Raw genomic sequence first — 25,220 nt, 5'->3', positions numbered from 1 at the left:
GATTTAGACGTGCACATTATACTACTACACAGGTAGCTTATAGTACAAAAGTTGTTTAATCGAAATATATTTCAAGTACCTAAAGTAAAGCTAAAATTACATAATAGTAAATAATAAGAAACAAACAAACAGGATGTTTATCTGTTTGTAGGATATCAGTTATTTCTGGGGCCACATGCAAATCGGTCATATTTTCATGTACACGTGGAAGTTGTCAGATTCTGCACTTTTCTGTGTCAACAGAAAAAAAAGGCTGAATTGTAAACAAATTGGTGACTTTGAGTTTGTGTCAAAGCCTCAAGCTTCTGAAAAGCTGCAAACTTGTTTAACTCAAAATGTGCTGACTTCAAACAGTCGGAGTAGGAGCTGTAAATCTTTAATGCGTAACATCATCAGTAAGGAAGATCGCATATTAGTGTAAAAGCACCTAATGCAACTGTCAGTGACAGGAGGAGCGGTACATTTGCAAAAAATCATCATGGACCGGACCAGGCACGTGCAGAGGGTGGGGGGCGGAAGGGGCTTGAGCACGTGCCCCTTTCCTGATGGGTGCCCCAGGTGCCCTTTTTCCTGTCTGTGCCCCTCAACAATAATATTTAACAATTAATCACAGTTTGCATCAGTCACATGACTATCATTAACCAATCCTCGCACTTGACGGCAGAGCGCGCTGGTTACGAGCCGGGAATGAGCTCGAAAGAGCACGCGCATTTTTTGCCGTTTGAGCGACCTCAAACCTTTCAGGAAGGCTTATATTTCACTAAATATAAATAATATAAATGATAAATTATTAGATTGTGAATAATCTAATATGCATATCCACATAATTATGGATTATTATAATTATGATTAAAAACACACACACACACACACACACACACACACACACACACACACACACACACACACACACACACACACGTGTTTTTAAAGAAAATGCATTAAGAAACAGATTATATTACATTTATATTTCAAATATGATAAAATGCTGATTTTACAGCAGCAACATTGTATCTCATTTAATAAACTTTCTGCCTGCACAGAGTGGATAGTCAAACAAACTGAATCGCCATAAATACATTATTTTATATTTATTACTTAATTGTTTTATACTCGTTACTTTATTATTGTAGCACTAGGAATAAACAATAAGGGAAGGATTCTGGATCAGCACTATGATTCAAACTTGTGGCCATAGTATGTACAGAATCATTGAGAAGGTATAAAATGTCACTGTATGTGCGTGTTTTATGTGTATAGATTTCTTTGAATTATTACTCATGATATAATATTGTCCAGACAGGCTCTGTAGGACACGAGGAGGAAACAGTGACAGAAGGCGCTGTGTGAGGCAGCGGATCCGTCAGCAGCTGGATTACAAAGAGCACAGGTCACAATGACACCTGCACCAGTTGTTGCATTGCATTCAAGTATAAAAACAATAATAAACACAATGTTTTCGTTCTCTAACATTTTTCTATCATTACTTTATTATGGATTAGGTGGAGGAGTTTTTAAGTGTGGATAACTCAATAATAGATTAATTCAGTAGCAGTTTGTGCCTCGTTCTCAGATGGACAGGAAGTGGAGAGTGACAGATGAGACGAGGAGATGGAAGAGAGGCAAAGAGTGAGTCGCAGGCAGAGCGAGTTTACGTCTCACAGTTTTGTTGTCTTATGGTTCCAAGTGCTGTCACCATTCTTTACATTTTATTATTATCTCATAACTTGTTTAATCGGCTACCATCTCTCCTGTGGACTCTTTAATGTCTACCTTCTCAGATCAACACGGCCCTGCCCTCCAGCAGCAGCAACTCCTCAACAGCAACATTGTATCCATCAGTAAAACTGTCACAAGGCGGGATGGACTCATGTGCAGACAAGGGAAGCTAAATGCAGTTCCTTTTATTAACACACAACACCAGGTGCAACTATATACAGGTGAGAGCGAGGGGGGAATCCAGAGGGGCACAGGGGAGGTCCGGAAACAGGGGCTCTTCACACAGTTCCAAAAACACAACACACCAGCAACTCAGCTCGCCCAGGCCTCCAAGGGAAAGAGAATCCAAGGTTACTCAGTAGTCCAGCAATGAGATGTTTCCAGCTACTGCCTTAAGTAGTGGACGCTGGTGAAGTGATGAGCCACGGGTGCGAGGGCCAGGGGCGGGAGCCCGCAATGAGCTCCGCCCAGGCGACACACAGCGAGAGGGAAAGGAAAACAAGAAACATAGCCAACCTGGGTCAGCCGGGCAGACACGGGGACCATGACAAAAACATACATTTGCTTTGCATTGACCCCACCTGATGACAGTGATATAGTTTGATGCGTTTCCATATTAGATTCTTCATGAACGTGTTGTTGCTCTTCAGCCTGGTTCTAGGTGCCCCTTTTTAACTTTGAGCACCTGCCCCTTTAAACATCTCTGCACGGCCCTGGATTGGACTAAGGATATTATCCAAGGCAAAGGATGGTCAGAGTTTCTGTTTGAGAAAAACATGTTTTTAGCATAAATATTGACCTTGCATATTACCAGCCATTATGCCTGTTGTCATAATTTTAGGAAGACAGAGTGAACTTAAATCCCACGTATGCAGTTATATGATGCTAACAATGTCCAAAATGTTTTTTGATAACTTAATTTTATAAAAAAAAGGAAAATTGTATTATAGTAGGACAATGTATATCGAAAATCCTATAATTATTTTATACTAATAATGTTATGCCTACATTTAAAATAAAGACCAACTGGGAACGTGATTTTTTTTGGCGTAGATGTTAAAAACAACTGGAAGGAATTTATTGTAATAAAATTTCTTGCATATATGCATTTACAATTTTCACGTAACATGCTCCTGATTACAAATGTTACAAATATGTAAATATTGACCTTTGTAAAGCTGCGTGTCAGTTTCTTTTACATTTCTGTTTTTAAGCGTGAGTTGACAGATTTTTTAAAAAACGGTAATGTGTCGATGTAAGGACTTCACTTATTGTGTCAGTTTTTTTACACTATCGCTGTATTGCCGTCAACAAACCTGTGACCCTGACATTGACACATTTGTGTGTGAAAAACACCACAGTGTGTAAGGTTTATGCCACAGCTGCCCTAAATTAACAATATTGATAAACACCAAAACTGTTCTTTAAGTTTCTGTTAAGTAATCAAACTTTCCTTTTTGCTAAAGCATATAGTTAGGGCTGGACCAGGTGACCCTGAATCCTTCCTTAGTTATGCTGCAATAGACGTAGGCTGCCGGGGATTCCCATGATGCACTGGGTGTTTCTTCTTCACTCACTATGTGTTAACAGACCTCTCTGCATTGAATCATATCTGTTATTAACCTCTGTCTCTCTTCCACAGCATGTCTTTATCCTGTCTTCCGTCTCTCTCCCCAACCAATCGCAGCAGATGGCCCCGCCCCTCCCTGAGCCTGGTTCTGTCGGAGGTTTCTTCCTGTTAAAAGGGAGTTTTTCCTTCCCACTGTCACCAAAGTGCTGCTCATAGAGGGTCATATGATTGTTGGGTTTTCTCTGTATGTATTATTGTAGGGTCTACTGTACAATATAAAGCACTGTGAGGCGACTGTTGTTGTGATTGGATGTCAGATTGTTATTTGCCTGATAAATAACAATATAATATTTAGATTTTGAACAAGTTTTTAACAGATTTCTAAAATACACATTTTCTTGCTTTAATGAAAGGTTGTCTAATACATTTGCTGAGCACTGTAGCTGCTCAGCAGAACTTCACTTGGCAGCAAGGTGATTTGTGACACACTACATGAGAACTAAGTGCAAAAAGTCCAATGACTGTTCTAAACAAAGAGCTGCTTTCTCTGAATATCTAAAAGGGGAACTGTATAGTTATGGTAATAATTAAAAATAAGACTTTTAGAAATCTTGGAGGATAAGTAGTAAAGATACTGGCTTGAGTTTGAGACTTATGTGGACTGCACCGACTCTTAGAACATATAAATATAAAACATGTGGAAAAGCATATCGCCACACGTGCCTTTATAGTAAGCCCACTGACCAGAGAAGTGATTACTATGATCTTGTTACTGTGCGCCTCTTCTGGGAAACTCCTGACATTCATATAGATTCCCCTCCCCTTTTCCCTAATTACTCCGACATTCTCCAACAGCAGCTGCTGGCTGAGCAGGACACACACGGCTCACAACGCATCACATTTGTAGGTCTTCATGTTACTTTACTCTTTACTGCTGGCTACACTGTATCCCAGTCTTATATTGCACTTTAGTCTTGCATGGCTTTCAATGCATTATTTTTGTTTTTTTAAAATCACCAGTTATGTAAATTGTATTTCCTTTTACCTGCCTCTTTATTAGCAGACGCTGGTACTGGTTCCAAGGCCCCGCCTCTGCCATCTCTCCCTGAAGGGACACTGCATCCAAGTTCAAGCATCCATGAGATGCACGACACCTCACATTTTGCAGCCCTACAGGATTCAGACGCTCCACTGCGGAGACACCGTACACGGTACTGCATCCAACACATGAGCTGTGGTTCTTTTAATCTGCAGCAGATCCAAAGGAGGAGTAGGACCAGAACCCGTTTTGGTTTTGTGACTATGCATGCATGACTGGATCAACAGGTTCATACACATTTGCAGAAACTGCTTGAAATTCTGGTGGGATGAGTGCATATTGTCCCAGGTTCATCATCATCATCACTGATGCAGTTAAAGTCGCTGCTGACTGACAAACTAATGTCCTGATCAGGAGACAGACACACAGCTGAAAAGGAACACAGGCCTGGGAAATAGTGAGCTGATGTGGTGTCACACCCTTTAAAGCAGACGTTTATTGAACAGAGGTTGTGCAACAGACATTTGAGGTACATGATATGAGTTATAGAGGAGGGAGAGCGGGCGATTTGAAGGGAAATCTGCACCATTGAAACTTCCAGAAAATGTATGACTGGATGCCACAGGTCAGCTCGAGCCATTATTCTGCGGGAGTTCCAGTGGTGCACACACAATATCTTTAGACCAAAACACACGTTTCTCACATACAGAATCGATATTTAATGACATTCATAGTGATTGTGGTTATATAAAGCAAGAACTGTACTTTGGCCATCATAGGAATGCTGTTTTTGCCCCTCGCTTGCACACAGTCAGATGTAGCACCAACACGGACAGTAGTGAACATGCTCGAACTATCTGCGGTACAAAATCCTCAAAGAAGCTGTTGCAACGTCACGGCGCTCCCCCTCCAAAAGAGTCCAAGTGGAAGCCTTGCATATTTCCGGTTTCCCCATCTCACCGAGCGAGTCGTTTTCCAACTAAAACAGCAACAGAACACGTCGTTCTTTTCTTTCCCCTCCGTTTCAGGCTCCCTAACTGCAGAGGTATAGCTGATGAATTTTGCGTTTTTTTAAAATCCAGTAATCTTGAGGTATCGGAAATACCACTGATGGGCAGAATGTGACTGAAGAAGGAGAGCAAAAATAGATAAAGGGGAAAACGAGACATGCTATCTAAGCAAACGGTCAAACTGTACAATGAACATTTCCAGTCGAATACTCGTTTCATGTTCTTCTATCACCATCTACTTCGGTTTCTGAATGTATCTCTTAAGCAGTAAAATAATTATATTATAATACAAATGTTTATAAAATAGCAGCACACTCAAGTGACACATCACAACTAAGTAATGTTATTTTTTTGTATAAATGAAACAAATTCATAGCTTTTAGCAGCGCAAAAAATACAATAAAATATTGACACTTTTTTTTTTTGTCGATGTCTTCAGTCCTCCTCTGTCCTCTCTTCACTTTGGAATACAGTATCTCTAAGTCTTAGAAAAACCCTTTGTGGGTCTGGTCGCCCCGTAAAATATTATCAAACACAAATTGACAAAGGTGGTCTCAAAATAGAACATATGCAACAACATATTGCAGGAGGAATCACAAGTTTGGGAGAGAGCTTACGTCAGGAAAACAGGCAAAATAAAGGGGTCATACCAAATATTCAGATGGGGGACGATTTGGCAAACGGGTCATGAAATCGCTCAGTTTTACTGAAAATCATCCGATCCCCACATTCACACTCAGCAAAGTTACACATGGTCATGGAAAAACAATAAAAAGAAGTCAAAGACACCTTGCTGTGACAAAGCCACGTGACCAAACAAAACAAAATCAGCCGTCTCGCTTTGTTCTGCTGTCTGCCTGGCAGATGAATCCCCTTGCTAATGATTCGAAGCAGCAAAGCTCACCGGGGAAATGTGTTCACTGACAGACAACTGGCCTGGACGGGCGCTACGGAAGCCAGCACCATAAACAGAAACAAACATAAAGGAAAGAAAACAACAACAAAACAACAACTGACCAACCACTGCGACACAAATTCTTTTTTAAACACAGGCGTTGCTTTATCTTAACATTGCAAACCTCATGGCCCTTTAAAGAACATGTGCAAACCTGGATGTTCAGACCACCCTTGCTGGTAGCGCCCTGCCTCCCTGGCTGTGATGCAGATAAATAGAAAGAAAAATTCAAGTAAAAACAAAATCATTTCTTGACATTGTAAAAGAAAATCGACTCGAGCCCACAGATCAGAAAGCTGTGTGAATTCATGCTCTTATTTGTTCAGGATCAACTTGCAATTTGCGTGACTGGGAATGTTGTTTCTTTGTTTGGAATGTGCTTATGCGGAAAGTCGCGGGAAGCCTTTTTTCAATTTGACTCCTCCTTTAAAGGCAAATGACTGATGTTGGGAAACCAGCCCTTCAAAGTAAACCAAAGAAAAGGCTAATGAGGAAAAAAAAATGAAACATCTGTTCACCTCCAATCACCGTCCATTTCAATTTAATCATCTCCTGGGGAGCATGTTTGCAAAGTGCTTTGCCATTAAAATCATACAGGGGTGTTGAAAACAACCCTATGCGGTACTCCAGATGAGCTTTGACAGTTATTGTCATCCTCTACCCCTCCCCCAACCCCCCCGCCCCAAAAGATTCCCCAACGCGTGACCTGGCAGCGTACGGTCTTACTTCCTCGTGTCATTTCCACGTAAACGGAAAACCAGGAACATCTTTGTGTGTCGTTGTAGGCATCCGTTACTGACGCAGCCACGGATACCAATTTTATTGTTCGTCATCTTCCAGCCACTGGCTGTACAAAGCCCACGTCTCCCACACAGCAGCAAACTTCTGCACCACTAAAAACTAAAACCGTCTCTGTCCCGCCACCCGGTGCTGTGCCTCTCCCTCAGCCTGCGCTCGTCTCGCTCTGCGCTCACCGACACAGAAGAACGAAACTTTCCTCAAGACTCTCCTGCTCTCACATGTGCCACGCATGCTGTGCACGTTCCATCCAGACACAAGAAACGTGCGATATTTCGTTATCGGAACGGCAGTAATGAACAAACGGCTCGCATAACCTCCGAGAAAGATAACGGCCTCTGTCGTCTCACTCGTGGTCCACGCACACAGGTTTATTGTTGGAGAACAACGAATCACGACACACTGTTAATGCACGACGGCAGCGACGTAGCGTAGATGCCCAGTTCTACGGATGGAGAAAGTATATGTAGCCTCGGCTCGCTCCGCTGTCTTTAAATACACAACTGTAAGCCTGCGACTTTATTCAAGTGCCTTTCGCTGTAGAATCACTGTTAACATAGACACGCACACACTCAGACACGCACACACAAAAACACGCTTGCATCCACAAACTGACACGCACAAGCAGCCAGACAAAAGGAGCTTATTGATCTCTACTATTAATTTCAAAAGACGTCCAATAATAATAATAATAATAACAATTACTAATACTACTGATAATTATCATCATCCCGGGTCTTCCCTGATAATGCGATCCACCCACTTTCGGCAAATAGTCTCACGGCTTCCTCAGTCGCACACTCAGCACACAACAGTCGAGGAGCTCGTTCAGCGGCTCAAACGTAACGGTGACAGTACTCGTAACGCAACGATAGAGAAGCCCCAGGGTGATCCCGCAATTTCCAAATAGTTTCCGTCTCAGCCTCATTATCAATCTATAGTTAGAATATAACTTAAAAGATCATACTATACAATCAGGCAGAATGCAAATATGATTGGCTTCCCTTCTGGATATCCAAGGCATCACAGAGCTTCATCTCGGATCAAATTTGATGCATTTATGCTATAACGTCATCGAAAATCTATTCTGCGAGCAGGTGTTTTCGACTTGTAGAACAGAAAATCTACACACAAAAAAAAAACTAGCAAGCATTGCTGTCTTTTGTTTTTAACATTTTTACATTTTGTTCTTTTTTTCTGCTTTTAAGAAAATTGAGTTTTTTTTGTTGGTTTCTATTTTTGTTTTTGTAAATCCTGTGCAATGATGCCCTCTGGTGGTTCACAAGTTGACATCGCGGACGTCTGTCGGGGTGGAGGACTGATCCAGCTCGTCCAGGCCTTTCCCACTCGGGCCTCTCTGAGTTTGCTGCTGTTGCTGTTGCTGCTGCCGTCCTTCGCGTAGGCTGCTCACCAACACGCGCTCGATTTGCTCCTGGCACTCTTTTAGAACATCCTGCAATGCAAAAGACAATCGAGAGGTTACATCAATCTTTTTAAATCTGCAGTCAAGGAAGTGCGTTTTTCCTGCTTCTTCATCAACTCAGAGTTCCAGTTTGGTACGATCGGGCACATTCAAAGCGAGACTTTATCATGAAACTAAAGAGCAAACCAATTCTGTTACTTACAATTTAAACTTAGAAGTTAAACCTTTGAATTTTCTATCAAGCATGTAACACAAATGTTATGCCCTATAATATCAATCTGCTGTTCAGAAAGTGCTTCGGCCACGATGACGGCGTCTCGCTGTGATTTTAAATGACAGCTGACTTTCGAGTTGCTGCTTCCAAAAGACCACAGACATGGGCCAGACCCAAGCATTACATCAGCCCACCGGGGTTGTGCAGCGAATACCATCACTATCGTCCTCATGTAGCCTACGCACATGCACCGGCATGCACACGCACACTCGCATGCATACCTCTGCCCTCCCCCATCCAGCCACCCACCACCTCTGCTGTTCCCCAAAACACACAAAACCCAAACAGGAGTCGTCTTGACAACGGCGGCTGAAAACACAGGTAGTATTAAAGCTATGTTAATTACATCCACCTCCTGTGGGAACACAAAGGTGGTGCTTTTTTAACGAGAGCCAGTCTGTGCGCCCGCCTGCCTGCAGGGGATCCATCTGAGACCCAGCCGCATCGACTTACACCATCAAAGGCCACCAAGGAAAACTGAGAATCCACCTGGGAGACAAACTCCTCAACAGCACCAAGGCCTCTTATCCTTCCCCGGGAGACAGTGCTACAGTGCAGCGCAGTAAGACGGGGGTAGGAAGGGGGGGTTGGTGTAAAAGAGTGCTGAATGGGCTGTTAGCGTCAGAGAAAGGTCAAACTGTTTTAAGGAGGGTCATTAAATACCTAAAGTACCTCAAAGGATCTTTAGTCCCAGGAGCTCAAACTAATTATCAGATTTAAAATGATGACATATGAAATCAAAAAAATCTGTGTTGCTGCAAAACTACAACAGTGAAGCATAAGGTGCAGGTGACCAACCATTAATAACGCACATGAAGAAGATGCCAAGTGTACTTTGCAGAGCTGATTGACTGAGAAACTGGCCTGAGAACAAAATGCTGTCCCTAACAGAGAGCTAACACTGCCCTCTGGTGGTAAAACACTTCAAAAACAACTGAAGCCGTGCTGCTTCCTTTTAGCTCTGTGCACGCACATGCATGCATGACCTGCGCCTTATAGCACGAGACGTCAGTGGGAATCATGACTGAAAAGACGGGTGAAAATGTACCGCTTGTGGAGCGCTGAGACATTCTTTAGAAATTTACAGCTAATTTAAACCTGATGGCCTCAGTCCAGCCCGTTACAGCCTCTGGTGCAGCGGAGCCTCCATGAAATAGGAACCGGGCCCTCACTCATGTCAGAGTTGCTCTCAGGGAGCTGTGGCTAAAGGTCACAATGTCAAAGGTCAAACAGCACGACACATAACAGAAGGAAGAGGATTTATATACTATGTGAAAAAAGAAGCCATTACAAGGCCACTACCAAAATACTAAGTGAGAGCTCCCCTGACGTCTTAATTCTAACAGTTTTTGACTGATCTGGGCTGCACGCCTCTGGGCAAACACTTTCCTCAGCATTGGCTTTGACATGGAGGAAACCCCACCAGAGTCTGTCCCTTAATCTTCTCCAGAGGGTGGCCACTAATGTGGGGGTGTGTTCATGCACACATGCAAAGTCTTCCCACCAACATGTGCCTCATTGGTCATAAAATCTCAATTCCTGTGAGAAAATGGACTCAAACGCCGAACATGTAAAGGAACTGCCTGTGTCCTACCGCAAGAATGCACGCCTTCATTTCTTAAAAGACATTCCCCCCCCATCTGCGCTGCTCTTTAGAGCGGCAGTTCGGATCCCTCGCCAAGCCCCGTGGGCTTTGAGAACCTTTAATGACTTCAGTGTGCGACTACTGGAAACACCGATGCTGTTTCCACAGAAGCTGTAGGTACTCGGACAATGAAGGGGCCAACAGCGCTGAATAAATTCACCACGGGACACAGCGTTGCACTTAAGCATCTTGCTTTGCAGCCTCAAACCGGAAAACACATGACCACCTCTGATCCTTTCTTGTAGTCATAGTCCTCCCTCTGCCCACCCCAAACATGCATCATACTGCAACAGCCTGTCAGTCTGACAAATCGTGGCATGCACTGTATCCCTGGGCGGCCTTTGTGACACTGGCAGCGGGAGGAAGTCGTGCAGACAGACAAAACCAAAAGGAAGAAATGTGTGAAGCGTGGAATGTGTTTTAACTGCTGACTGTACCACACAAGACAGTGTTGGCTACTCTGGGAGGATTTGGTGGTCAGACAGCTGAAACACACACACAGGCAGGGACGCACTACGAATCTCAGGGAATCTGAAAACAAAATATCCCGGGGCTGACGCTGGAAATAAGAAGTCACCACATGACTTGAATTTCCACAAGTTACAATAGAAATGTGACCTTTCCCTTTCTTTAGCCCGCATGCCTGAAACACCACAAGTGATGCCACAGGCTGTGCTAATAGATATAATCCGTCGTAATAAATGCATCTTTTATTACAAGCATTTTGTCCCCAGGAAATAACTGTGATTAAAAAAAGAGGAAGAAAAACAAAGGGAGCAATGGGAAAATGTGTTTCCGGTGTCTTAGCATGTGACCCCGGCTGAAAAAGATGAATGAAAGACTGAGAGAAAACAAATCTGGGAAGCGGTGCTCTTAAACCCTCTCCTGCCGCCGTTTCCTGTTTTAATCAATGAAGAGTAAACCGAACTCTTACATTTCTGCTCATCTCACACACAAACACACACACAGCCCGTCTGCTCGCCCCACAAGGCCACACCAGGTGTTTGCGAGGCAACACGCATTCCTGCAATGGCCCAAAGATGGTGACTTGGCCCTATCGCATTTCCACTGGAAAACCGCAGCTTCTGGATACCACACATGCCAGCGGGGTACCAGGGGGTGGCGTCGGCCACGGCGCTGTTGGCAGCAGCAGCTGCAGCGGTTGGCGAAACTCGGCCTTCATATTTCGCCTGGCTCTTTGGCCGAGCGGCTACGAGTCGCTGCTCGCCGAGCCGCTGTGCCAAAATCACACGGGGTATGTTACGTGTACTCTTTTAGACTCGTACCACCTCGCTGGTGTCTGAAGTCTAAATGAAGGTAGGGTCGCTGCTAAAATGACACAGCATTTCCTCTTTCACCAAAGCCTGCACGCTGAGACTGACAAAGGGCGTAAATAGGACTGACACCACTTATTAATACTGACAGGTAATTCTGGGCAGTGAGATTTTTTGCTGGTGTTGCACGTGGTGCACGAGCCTGATGCGAGGATCTCAGGAAAATCTTTTAATACCCTAAGCTTTGCTTGGCAGTTCATACTAAAGCCCTATATGTTGAATTAGGACGGGCGCCTTGTGCTTTTTCTCCCGTGTTTACCGCGAGCCGTGGCTTGTCTGAATCCAGGAATGTAAGGAGTTGATCGCTGAGACACAGCGCCACTTAATTCCCCGGAGTCTAAGACCTAGCAGCCTAAAACACACCGAGGCCCTGTGCTGCTGAGGCCAACTATTTGTTTTTCCTCAGCTGCTGAGCGAGACTTCACACAGCTCGCACCAGAGGGAGCCATGCTCTCCAGCAGCGCTGCATTATGGACCATAGGAGGAGACAAGAGAGGCCCGATTGTCGCGAGGGAGGCATAACACCCCCTCGGTGTCCTTTTCACACTTCAACAGCTTTCTTCCACCTCCTCCTCCCCCTCTGCCTCCTTTTCAGGCAGAATTTAACATGCCACGGCCGATGCTCGGGATCTGTGTCGTGCCCCCTGTGCACTCTGCACACAGTTTAGAGTAAGTCTGCCATTACCAACCAAAAGACGTTTTCATCACGTTAGGTATTAGCAGCACTCCTGGCAAGGTGGTGGTTGTGGACCTGTGCTCGACAGCTTACCCTCCGGGGACTAAAGAAGAAGAACTTCACAGGTTACGCTTCTGCCCAGCTACTCGTCTTAGCAGCGAACTACAGACAGACAAAATCCTCTCTGGTGTATGATGAAAGCCAGGAATCTCAGAGCTAGCAGGGGCCCTGCCTGTGTTTGGACGTAGCTTATCCTCTGGTGCAACATTCACTGTACCAGGCAGCCGCACAACAGCTTCACCGGCCTTCCTGTCAGTTACAGAGCGATTTAGAGGAGCCTTTACACGAGGCAGCTGCTGGACTGACAAATATCGATCATTTCTTTAAATGTAGACATTTTAGCTCAGTCTCGTGCTCATTTTTATTAAAATTGGCAGTAAATCTCCCCTAAAATATGCCTGTGTGAAGCCAAAACTCAGTGACATTTCAACTTTTGTCTGTTGCGCACACAGCCTCAACAAACATGTGGCATTTCTTAACTTGCCATGTGCTTTCCAACAGAGTAGCATGTTTGGTCGGGCAAAAAAACAACCCAGTTACTTGAGAAAAGCAAAACCTGTTTGTTTCAGTGGTAATAAGATAACTTAAATGTGTCACTTCACTAGAAATGTCTACTAAAGACTTCCAAAAGTAAGCTTCCAGTGCAGGAAACAGCTGATTAAGCACTGAATCATAGTTACTGTAACACTTGTACTCTGATAACCAGATAACATGTAACCGATGTCTGCAGAGTCACTAATATTTAGTCATACTGATTAAAATATTACTCAGCAACAAATCCCCTACATTCCAGATGTAAGTATTACCTCTTAGCGCTGGAACACGCTGCATATTTAAATCGATCGAGCTACAGTGAACTTACCACTTCTGTGTTTGTAATCTTTGCCAGCAGGTCCGTCAGACTGTCACCCCACTGCGACTGGTCGGCTGAATCGAGCTGCAGGCCGCAGATCGCTGCCCCCACACTTCCTGTAGCGATCATGGATGGAGGGTACATGGCGAATCTGAAATCTGTTAGAGGAATAAAAACGTTTGAGTTAAATGTGAGTTTGTTAGTCTGAAGCACGAGCGTATGAAGTCAGGAAGCACAATCTTTGGTCAGGTGGGTGCATGTATTTACCACTGGTTTCTTTACTGCACGTTTCAGTTCGCAGGGTACAGATACGGTATGATTTAGTAATCTAGCAGTCAGCTAATAAATACTCCTTCTATTGCACCGGCTATGAACGCTGGGCTCACTAATGACCAGGGGCCTGGATAATGAGGGTTCACTGGGCTTGTAAAGGAGCTGAAAAGCAACCACCCTCACCCCGATGCAGTCCCCCTTTCCCCAGCCCGGCCCCTTTTCTTCCATCTCCTGAGTAAATCGTGTGCTCGCTGAAAAAAGCGCTTGGAAAAGAAGGAATAAAGAGGCTCAGTGCCTTTGCCAATGCGCACTGCTGTAGGTCCTTTTTCCACGTGTGGTCACAGGCGTGCGTCTCAAAGACCAATAACCTTGTTAGCTCCCCTCGCTGTCATTCATAATGCAAATGAGACAGCTTGTGAACGGGCCAGAAGCCCGAAAAGGCAACTGGCATACAGTGAGACAGACAGACAGGGAGAGGTTTTCTCTTCATGCACGCACACACACGCACACGCACGCACGCACGCACGCACGCACACGCACGCACACACACTTCTGCATTCTCTCTTTATGTCTTGCTCAACTTCTACCTTTCTTCTTGGGTAACACATGGCCCGCTTGGACGGCCGGTGAATGGCACACATGCCGCCGTCTTTGTTGCTACAACAGGCAGCGGTTTGCATTGGCGGCCCTCCTATCTTTTAGCATATTAATGGAGTGGCGGGCCTATGAGAGGGAAGGCAGAAGAGTGTGACTCCATTGTCCAGAGTCATCACCTCATTTCACCCAAATGAGGGACGCGGCATCCATCCTCTCGCCACCGATTCCAATTCAGCTAGACAGGCTGCACAAAGACCCTGGCTGGACTTGAGGACAGGGGCTTGACAGGGGGGGGAGGAAGACGAAGAGGGCAGCGATGGACGGTGCGGTGACGAGGCAAGCGGGAGAAAAGAGGGGAAGGTCGCAGGCGTGGTGGGAGGAGGGGGAGCTAGACGACTCTGCTGCACATCGCTCTCGAGTCTGCGTCCAGACCCTTGTGAAGTTTTGGAAGAAGAAAAGACTTGCCCTCCAGTGACCCTCACCTCCTGCCTCCCATCCAACCCCCCACCCCCAATCCCTCCCTGCAAGTATTTCTCTGTTCCTGGGCCACCTCTGGGTTAGAGGAGTGAGCAATGGGGGCATAGAAACAGCCTGCACATTAACATATTGCTATATTCAATTGCAAAGCAAACCGCGTGCGATGGCTCTGAAGGAGATTTTTCTTCCTTCTTCTTTTTTTTATTTGGAATCAAAGAGGTAGGCCCTTTGATAGCTGCAGAGGCAGCCTCTCACTGCCTTTTTAACATGCACAGCCAGGCGCTTTCTCATCTTGTGGGCTCAGTGTTGACAAATAAATGAACTTATTATACACCCCTGTGTTAGCCGCTGGGCCTCTGCCAAGGGGGCGATTTATTAAAGGCTACCTCGAGCCAAGAGGAAAGAGCGCACAAAGCCCCCCGGCATTACATCACTGCTGTAAGAGCACAACTTTCTATAGAGGGCTGAGACGACAAAGGCATACAAGGATTTACTGTAAGTGTGCAGCGAGCGCAGAGCGACAGGCGAGGCAACAGACACCTCAGCGGCACAGGCGAGAAACAATGCGCCGATGCCTGCGTGCTTTCAGATGCAGACACACACTGACCCCCCCCCCACACACACGCACGGCACAGATGTTGGTTTGTGGGAGAGCTGAGTGGCAGGCAGTGGGCAGCAAGCTGATTTTTCGCACTCAAGACAAGACAGGTCTGTAGCAGAACAAGGACGTGCGCGTGCAGCCGATGCGGGCTGACACTCGGGCCTGGTGGCTGCTGCATGTGGGGGGAAGAATGGCTGTATTTTAGGAGGCCCTCATTGATATTCATGTTGAGGATAAACAGTGTATGTAGCTGAGTGGGGACGCCTGCGATGGAAAGCTCCCTGTGAGCAGCGGCTGGCTGGCCCGGCCTGCACGCCTCTCAGCCCCTTCAATGGCCCTTTCTCCTCCCTGTGCCCCCTCGTCTCCATTCCTCCCTGTTCCTACCCCATGAAACTTCATCCTCGGGCCACCGGTCGCACATTCTCCTGCCCTACATGGCCCGCTCCATCTGGGTGGCTGCAACGCACACCACGCACATTAAAATTGTAAGTTAATTAAAGTTGGAAAGTTGAACAACAGCCAAAGAAAAAGACGGATTTACCCTGACCTCTCTTTCCACAGCGATAAATCAGCTTCTTGTATTCTATACATGTAGCGCTTATTGAACGTGTTTATTAAGGGAGCGCCGTTACGAGGACGCGGGGTTTGGTTGACTGATTAAGGTTAAAAGCAAACATCTCTTTAGGACTGGCATGACAGTATGTTTCACCACTAACGCAACACAGACCGTCAGCCAACACGACCTTCTCAGAAGACAATCCACCTACCGCGGCTGGCCGAGGCCCACACGCCGGCTTTTTTCCACAAATGCCAAACTAACAAACAACAACTTGATATTTCTGTCATTTCCATTGCTTCCTGTCTGGCTGTCACTCTGGAAACAAACTAAAAAACCCAAACCTGTGAGAGTTGCACGTTCTTGCTCAGAATTGTGTGTTAATTGTAAGCTGCCCTTTTAGCCTCTCGCTATCACATCCTGTGTCACAGCTGCAGTCTTGAGTAACATCAGTGTTGAGATGGTCGAGTTGAGTGTTGAGGAGCGTACAGATTTGGAGAGCGATTTTTCTCCCGAACACAGTTACAGTTTAGATTAAATCGACTAAGCTTCATTCAAAAATCTCGGGCTATTCGTCCCTTTCAGATGACATCGTGTGGACTATTGTAATTCAGTGTCTGTACCCAATATACTGTCATGCTGCTCCATCGTTACCTCACCAATCACCACGAATTCCCTGCTCATTGTTAAAGAACGAATAAACAATCTGTAAACACGATGTCAGCTGTGCCTGACAGACAAACCGAGGCACAGCCGGCACCATGCACCGCTCTCCTCTCACAGAAGCATCGCGTCGGCGCCGACAGGCCACAAAGTGACGCTCAGCCACAGGTCAGACGTTTAGCTGACCTCAGTGGCCGCTCACATCAGCTTCTATGCATCTACTCGGCAACTGTCATAACATGACACGCCATTTAAGTCGCATTAGCGTGCCAACAGGTGTAGCACATCTGCAAGCTGCTTTGTAACCCACCCCCTTTGCCTGCTGTGTCTTCATCAGTCTCATCTGATGTGATCAATGTGAGCGATTCTTGTTTTTCCGTCCGAATAGCAAAAACAATCTTCCGTTTAGTGTATCGCTCCTGCAACAACCTCAAAGTGCTGTCGCAGTAGTTTTGATTAGATCCTACAGTTATATTTCCCTGTTCACGTCCTGCTTTTGAAATAAAGAACTAAATCCCAATGACAGCATTTAAAGGCCGTATCAAGTAGCCTTTAAAGAGGAAGACAAAAATGAGGGGACGGTGTGCTGAGAAAAATGTTGAGTCAAACTATCTGGAACCAAAGCATTTACTTTAGTACAAATATTAGTCTTTGTGGTTAACATGACGTCCGAGAAAAACACGGAAGATTTTGATTTCTAAACCTTTTTGCTGGGATAATTGTAGCAGCCGAAGCAAAATGTCTGCGATCTCCGGCGTGACTCAACCAGCCGCAGGATTTATACTGTGGTGCTGATTAAACAGCGAGGTGAAGAGGAGAACTCAGGACGTGCCACTCGATGATTCACCCTGTGTGTCACGTTACTGGGCACATACTGTCAGGAAGCCTTTTCCTGCTTCATCTGTTGACAATGCAGGCAGACCGGACATGATTCCTCACATCAGCGGAGCGTGCAGGGAAAGGATAATTCGCTGGAGAAGGTGGCTAATTTGTTCGGGTTCTGACTCATCAAACACGGAGGGGATTTTATGTAAACAAACACCAGCAAAGCTCTTTTCATTGAACACATCTGAGATGAATCATCCATCTTTACAATGCTGAGCCCAGGCTGGAGGGGATTCTCCGTGCCACGGCCCCTTGGAGTCGAAGCTACAAGGAGCATTCCTGCCTCTGGACTAGAGAGACTTAACAGGCAAAACAAAAGAAAGAGGGCTTGTGAATCAAGCTGCGACATTTGAGCTGTCGCCGATTTAAAGACGCAGCTCATAGAACCCAGAAAAGGCCAAAGAGGCCGAAAGCTGCCGGTTTCCAGAAAGCTAAATTGAAACATTCCCAACATGGAGGTTGGGAATAAAATAAACGGAATAATACCAAAGTTACACTGCAGTTGAAAGTAAGCACGGCTTCAGTTCCCTCGTGTTTGTCAGCTAGTGAATCATTAGTTGTCCTGATAAACTAACCAGTTAATCATCAAGTCCCTTCATACGTAGTTGAAAGACACTTCCACATACCAGCAATAAGTGATCAAATACTATTCGGAGACAAAAGAACGAGCGCTCATTACTTGGATCCCAACTTGTAGCGAAATCTGCATTGTGTCGAGTCTCTCTTGGACAGCGCTGCTGGCCCGGATCCAGAGATTTCTTTTGATCAGCTTCTGTGACCATTGTCACCATTCCATGCATACCATTACAGAAAAAATGCACCCTGCCAATATGGCAAGAAGATGGGGCTCAATGACCGCAGCAGACAGGTTGGGCTGCATCTGTCTGCCCCACGCACCCCGTCCATTCTCCCACTTTAACTCGGGTGAATAAGAATAGAAGAGGAAGCTCAGAGTGCTCGGTGTCTGTGTCTAGGAACGGAGGTTCATAATCTCCCTTAATGAGCTTGTTTCTGGGCTATTATCCGGCAGCCTGCCTGAGGGAAACGCTGGCGTTTCCTATCAAGTGGCCCTGCAGCGCTGACCCTCACACGGCTCTGCATATGAAATGTAAGGGCCAAGCCTTTTGTCTCCTTTCTCCCAGTCTCTAGCTGAGCCCCTGAGCCATTTGCATAGTCCTGAATGGACCAGCCAATGTTATTAATTAATACAGAGCCAGCCTGCGCCACCTGACAAAATCCCACCGAGTGGCCCGAACGGAACTGTTTCATCAAAAGAGAGGAGCCATTAGGAACGAGAGGCCTTATTCTCCTCTCGAGAACAGAGAGCCGTGGTTTTACGCGTGGTTTCTTTTCCCGTAAAGGGACAGCGGCGGTGGGACCGAGGCCACAGGTGACCCCGCTGTCGACCGGCTCGTAAACCTAAATCCTCCCGAGAGAGAAATCCTCCTGCGCCTTTACCTTCTCAACTCTGCTCAGAGGACGTCTTCGAGGAGGATTCTCACCAGATAACCCGAAGATTTACAGCTGGCAATGTTTTACAAACGGGTCTCGTATTCCCAGAGATCCTCCGATGCACCAAACCGTTGACTCACTCGTGCTGAATCTTTCCTCATTTTGCCCTCACTTCGTGCTTGCCTGGATACGGAGCGTGTACACAAATAAACGGCTGATGACGGTCCAGAGCGATCTCCACAGCGAGGCTCTCCTAGAGTACAGTGTCAGGAGGACGATTCTCGTAAATTTATTTCCACTGCCTCATTGAAGCAATTACGGACAAAGTGCGCGCCGAGTCTTTCGCAACGTTGCTTGGGGAATAGGTCCGATCCCTGACACGCTGTCATTCCAAACATTAATCCTCTGGCAAAAATACGGGGTGAGACAGGAAAAAAGTGAGATATGAGAAAACTGAGGGAACCGGACTGAGGACACAGGGGAAGTATTAAAAAATGAAGCGTCATCTCAGACTCTGCTGTCTGTATTGAATCCATTGCACAATCGGTGCAGGAGATCGCCTCATGCTGCGATTGTCACGTATCTATTCATCTAACTGTGTACACTCCTCCCAATGTTGTCAGCAGAAGGAGGTGTTTCCCATGTGTGTGTGGGGGGGTGTTAGTTAGCATTCCTATTTGTGACCTGCAGAGAAAATGAAGCAGCTGCTGGTCGCTGACCAGTTTGTGGGGGGCAAAGAGCATTATTAAGGATGACTTGTGCGGTTATCCAAAGTAAACGTTCGCACAAAGTCCTCGAGCATGCCCAGAAGCAGTGGAAGAAGGTGCTCGTGGCCCCGCCTGCTTTGTAGCTCTGATCGTGGTGACCTGAGGGAAATCTGCCCTATTGCAAACGCCATCATGTCCTCCAGCAGCGGGGCGTGGAGGCGTGTGAAGTTAAGAGAGAGAACGTAGGAAATTTGAAAACATGACATGCCTCAGATTTGGCAGCACAAAAACAATACCCTCCTCTGGCTCCGACTCCCCTCACCCCTCTTGCATCTTTCCCACTTTGACCTCACTCTCCCTTCATATCATGTTGAGGCTCTCGTTCCTTCCATCCCTCCCTGCATGTTTGATCTTACGGGAACCATTCAGCTCAAGTGTAAAAAGACAATGGTCTGCCTGCCTCCACCCTTGTCCGTTTGTCTTTTCGACCCCCTCAATCAGGCTTTGAAGCGTTACTTCAGAGGCTGCTGGGAGAAGACAGACGATGGATGTCAGACCTGAGAGGCTGACACTTTTACGACTAATGCTTTTCTTAGGAAGAATATTTTCTCACTGAAGGTAAGGCTAGCTGTGACTGGCCCATAACAGATCTCCAAAGAAGACTTGGACACGGCCCTGAAAGAAGAAACGGCAAAGACAACACTACAAAGTATGCTAGCGTAAGCCATTAGTGCTTGGTTTGATTTGGCACAGACGACAGAAAAAAGATCGAGGAAAAGATACGGTCATCTTTGGACTCAATTCGTCCAGACTGGCTCAGCGATTCATTGCAGGGAATCGAATCGAACGTTTCCTACCTGTGGCGCAGAGGGCGATGAAGGTCTGGACGTGTTTCCGAATAAGTGCCAGCTTATCCTCGGGCAGCGGCAGCCTTCTCACGATGTGCTCGATGAAATCGTTCGGTGTTACTGCTGCCAGGTTCCACTTCAACTTCCCCAGGACCACCAGTTCCCATTCCTAGAGAGAGCGAGCAGAAAAGGGATGGCGGAAAAACAACTTCAGCTGCAGCTCTGCACTTTTATTGTTTAGCCAGGTGCGCTTGAGCCAAAAGTGTGTTAATGTGACATACACGGCGAGCATCTGGAGGTTAAGTGTTATTGTTATTAGTCTCTGCTCGGCTGGGCCTGGGACAGAGAATCACCAGCAGTGCCACCAACCCAGGTGACCCGGCATCACTGTCTCCCTCCCTGTTGGTGTCTGGCATGTGGGGACTTTCCTAAAGAGGCCCATCAGAGGCTCTGCTGTGTGAGCGCAGAGTGAACACGGATAAGCAGCCTATGTCTGCTGAGCACAGTCAGCATTAAGTATGTCATCTCTTATCTCAATATATCAATCAGAATCCTATTTATGCACTGCAGCACTTAGTTACTATATTTTTCCACATGAAGTGTCTTGAGGAAAGACTGAAACTCCGTTTGATTAATCAGCATCTGAGTCTTTCATTTAGATCTCACAGCAGGATGTGCTGACACGTGCTCATCCATCTGCACGTCTGTAACACGGGGTGAGGATACTAGGTGTGGCGTTCTCTTTTCTGAGACTGCATTGTTACTTTCACTTCCTAGAGGAGGAGGTGATTAACGAAAGAGCTGGTGACTAATTTGGGAAAAAATGTCAGCGGTTTGGTTCCGCACTGCAGCCTTGTGACTGGGAGGATGGATGTTCTTCATTTTCCCTTTAAGAAGGAGAGACCACATGGACTCGGTCATGAGACAATTCAATATGGCCGCCCCTACTAGCAGCATGCATTGTCCCAATCAAAGTGACCTTTGTCAGTCATGTCATGCTTTGCTAGCTTGCTGATGTTTGAGAGACTGAGAAACAGGACATGTTCCTGATGAAATCTGGAGTTTCATAAAGTGAAAGCCGTCTTCTTCTGGCTACAGCAACGTTTTTGTCTGATCATTAGCAGCCTCCTGCTATTAAAAGGCGTTTTCCATCCATGACAGTACGCAACACCAAAGCCTATAGCAATAGCTGCGACAAACCTTGCAACACATGCTTTATGCTGACAAGGGTGGCAATCTGGTATCACCCACTTCCTTCTGCTTACTGCCTTCCTCTGGTCACACCTTCTTCGTAAAATTGTGGTTCTCTTTACAAGAAGTTCTTACTAAAGATGAGGACAAAAAAACGATCACATGCCCCGAGCAGCTGATCTGTTTCCTGTATCTGCGTGTCAGCCAAAATACTGCCTTATACAGAAACACAGAAAGGAGGCCTCAGCAAACCAGTTCAAGGACTGAGGGCTTCGTCTGCAGTCTGAACATGAAGGTATCAGAGACGGTTTTTTGTCAAGTGCAGCACTGCATGCAGATGATACGAGTTTCCAGCCACAGCAGCGCATTTTGCTTTTCTTTTCAAAATAAGCTGTTTGAAACTGGAACTTTAACACGCTGGCTCGGAGTCGGAACCTTCATTAAACAAATGAAATTGTCATTCCAGAAAATTACGGGAAAGCAACAAATCAACAGCAGCTCGTCTGGGGCTTGAATGTGCTGCAGCGGCAGTCTGCTCAGTGGGTAGAGCCGCCAGTCAGGCAGCGGGGCAGGCCTGCAACCATCAGCCCCGTCTGAATCATAATATGTGGCCTCTTTCACAACATGGGTGGGATTGGCTGTTGTTTACTGAGGAATGTTTATGTAGCGCCACAGAGCAGGAGGGAAAATACTTATCTGATGTGAAACTGACTTAATTAATTGGTTTGCCAGCACAACAGAGCTTATATTCATTAAACAGGACACAGAATGGTGACTTTTTCTGTACTGTGGGTTTCATGTGCAGTTAGAATCAGAAACAGTGACTCGTGACCTCACGTCAGCAATGTGTGCATCCACAGTTATTTTTGGACACCAGCTAAACTGTAAAAGGCAAACTTGAATTTCTCCGTCTCTCCCTCTCTAGCTCACAGGAACAGAGAACTTTGGCTCCAGTTCAATATGACCTCGCTGATCTGTGAAAAATATCTACCAGCAGATGGCGATGGAGACCACCGCACAGGCTGGAAGGTTACTGTAAAGCCTTGAGGGTCTTATACAGTAAAGAGAGCCCTTGTAGAACAATCCTGCGCTGAGCTCCTTCCTGCGCCTTTCATGTCTAAAGCCTGGACAACCGATTCAGTGAAATGGGGACAGTGTCGAGTATACCTCACATTTGAAACCTTTAAAGAAGGAAATACTCGAGAACAAATCCCGGCTTCCAAACCTGCTCTGATGAAGAAGAAGTTATGTAATATGTTTAACCAGCTGATGGTGACAATGTGAGTCTGCAGATGTGTTACTGCAAACTGCGTGAAACACGTAGAACTGTCGCTTACCAGCAGCTCTTGTGGTCTGATGGAGTTATCTGTGTAGATGCACAGCTTCTCTGCAGTTAATGGACGAGTCTCTTTCAATTTGGATGCAAGAAACATGCACACTGCTCCCAGCAGCTGCAGGTTACACTTTTTGGTGGGTACCACTGCTAGAAATCTGTCTAAGTAGTTCATGGCCAAGGGAAAAACTTCTTCCTCGCACTTCTGCTCCTCACAAACCTATAAGGAGACAGCACACAAGGCGACAACGTTGACGACACGTGACTTCTTTTTCAGCGCTTGAAACGTATATAAAACTTTTGTGAAATAACGAAACAAAAGAGTGATCACATAAGAGCACATTTAAAATCAATGACACACATAGTTGGGGCTCAGCCAAGAATTTGCGCCCAGCCCAGATCTGTTGCGACATCACAAAATAATTCGAAAGAAATTATTTCACAAAGACTGAAATAACTTTAAGACACATACTCTCAATAGACTCGCATTCCTGCAGTTCATTCACTAAGAAATGAATTCAAGTCACAATCAGCCGAGCCAAAAAAACACCAGGAAAGCGCAGCACACGGAAACACACTTTTTTTAAAACAGTCGTCATATTTTCATAAAATATTTAAAAATAGAAATAAATTATCTGGAGCGACTTTCTTCACACCATAATGTTCAGCAGACTCTTCCACATCATATCCGACAATTCCTATCCGTATCCATGCGCGATAAATATCAAGAAAATGTCAAAATAAGAGGCAAGTCGCAAGCGGCTGGTGTGGCGTGCCTCACCGCCGAGCCGATATAATTATTTCAAAAATTAATTAAAAATCTCCAGTGCGTCAGATTCTGACAATATTTACATGAAAATAAAGAGGAAAGACTGCAGATTGTTTAGAGAAGGCTGTTGACCGGAAATATTTGACGGATCGTCAACAAATGAACAGAAATCTTCGGCAAGTCACTGGAGACCAAAAGAAGCGATAAGGCCCTCGCCCTTCCCGACATTTAAATAGATATCTAAAGCGATCGCAACGCTTTTTGTGATCGAGTCTGTATTTGGTGGACACCTAAGACCCTCTTCTGTCATTACCGACGGTTTTTACGCGCTGTTACTTTGCTTTTGACACTGTAAATCCTCTTAAAAGCACTCCTATAAAAACCAACATGGCGATACAGCGCAAGTCAGCATTGAATTGGGGGAGTGCATACGTGTGCATGAAAAATATTCAGCCTATCTAAAATAATAACATCAAATAATCAACGGGCAACATGTGCAGACACCATGTGAGGCAGATAAAGGAAATCCTCCGGTGCCACAGATGGCACAGCTGCCACTTTCGTAAACGCAGCGATCGGACTTTAAAAATGGAAAGAAATTGCGTTAAACGGCACCGACGAATAATATAAGGAAATAGCAGTCGGAAATATGAGTCGTATGCCATATGTGCTCCTCGGAATATTTCAACCATTGCTCGATAAAGAAATGAAACAAATCGAGAGGCTTTAAAGTCGAGCACGGAAATAATATGTCTTGTCAGCACTCGGTGTTTCGCTATACCTCCAACATCCAAGTGGCCACCATTCTCCTCATGAACGGCTGAATATCTTTCTGGACGCCTTTGAAATAAGAATATTGGGGTAAAAACCTCTCCTCTATAGTCAACAAGCGCTGCAGGACTCTGTCATCGCACAGCAGATTCGGATCGGGACGAGCTCGTATGATGGTGTCCATTTCGAGGCAGAGCAGCTCCATGGTGCTGGTGTTTTCACTGAAGTTAAAAAGTAGGATTTCGCTTTCGGAGACGTCAAAGGCGTGTTGCAGAGCGAAAATGCAAAAAGATGGCAGGAAAAGTCTTTTAGAGGCATAAAAAGCGAGACTGCAGGGGCTCCGTAAGAGTAGTCCTGCCTCTCCTTGTTGAGAACTTTTTCCTCTCTCCCCACAGCTCGCCTCTACTTTCGCTGCCTAAGATCAGGCGCATTTAGCCTGCCCTGCGTCCGCCACTGACGCAACTGCATTACTTCTGTATAGACACAACAAGCTGCATTCCAGTCTCTCTTTCTACTGCCCTGCTGTGAAAGACAACTTTCACCAAACTTGATGCATTTTAGATGCAGATGCACAGCAGTGTAGGGGCAAGCACAGAATAACACCATCCAACTATGGCCACGTTATTTTACTAACTGGGGTTCAAATAAGGCAATTAGACTTATTCCTGTGGCTGCGTTAAAGCGTTTAGCCTACTGACAGTGCATTCAGGTACAGTCCTTGCGTGCATTTTTATTGGGGGG

General features: G+C 45.7%; 1 protein-coding gene across 2 annotated transcripts; it reads right to left on the bottom strand.

Moving 5' to 3' along the window:
• Positions 1–4,783: 4,783 nt before the first annotated feature.
• Positions 4,784–25,002, bottom strand: ccnd2a (cyclin D2, a). Of its 2 annotated transcripts, none has more exons than XM_026176727.2 (5): positions 24,490–25,002; positions 22,944–23,159; positions 20,425–20,584; positions 13,366–13,514; positions 4,784–8,544 (listed from the first exon to the last, which is right to left on the bottom strand). In XM_026176727.2, exons 1-5 carry the CDS (start codon positions 24,682–24,684, stop codon positions 8,371–8,373), a joined length of 894 nt encoding a protein of 297 aa, XP_026032512.1. In that variant the 5' UTR covers positions 24,685–25,002; the 3' UTR covers positions 4,784–8,370. The 2 variants fall into 2 exon arrangements, with proteins under 2 accessions (XP_026032512.1, XP_026032513.1); XM_026176728.2 differs by lacking the exon at positions 24,490–25,002 and adding an exon at positions 23,596–23,640.
• Positions 25,003–25,220: the final 218 nt, after the last annotated feature.

This window comes from Astatotilapia calliptera, chromosome 7 (assembly GCF_964374335.1).
Source record: "Astatotilapia calliptera chromosome 7, fAstCal68.1, whole genome shotgun sequence".
NCBI classification, from domain to species: Eukaryota; Metazoa; Chordata; class Actinopteri; order Cichliformes; family Cichlidae; genus Astatotilapia; species Astatotilapia calliptera.
The sequence above is the reverse complement of the archived record's forward strand: the minus strand, read 5'-3'. Positions and strand labels throughout refer to the sequence as shown.

What these genes read in the sequence shown, in the direction of transcription:
- ccnd2a (XM_026176727.2), bottom strand. Translation starts at nt 24,684, where the DNA reads ATGGAGCTGCTCTGCCTCGAAATGGACACCATCATACGAGCTCGTCCC. An exon ending in TGGCCACTTGGATGTTGGAG is followed by an intron (nt 23,160 to 24,489) that starts GTATAGCGAAAC and finishes GTCTCCTTATAG; the next exon opens with GTTTGTGAGGAGCAGAAGTG. An exon ending in AGATTACAAACACAGAAGTG is followed by an intron (nt 8,545 to 13,365) that starts GTAAGTTCACTG and finishes TTTGCATTGCAG; the next exon opens with GATGTTCTAAAAGAGTGCCA.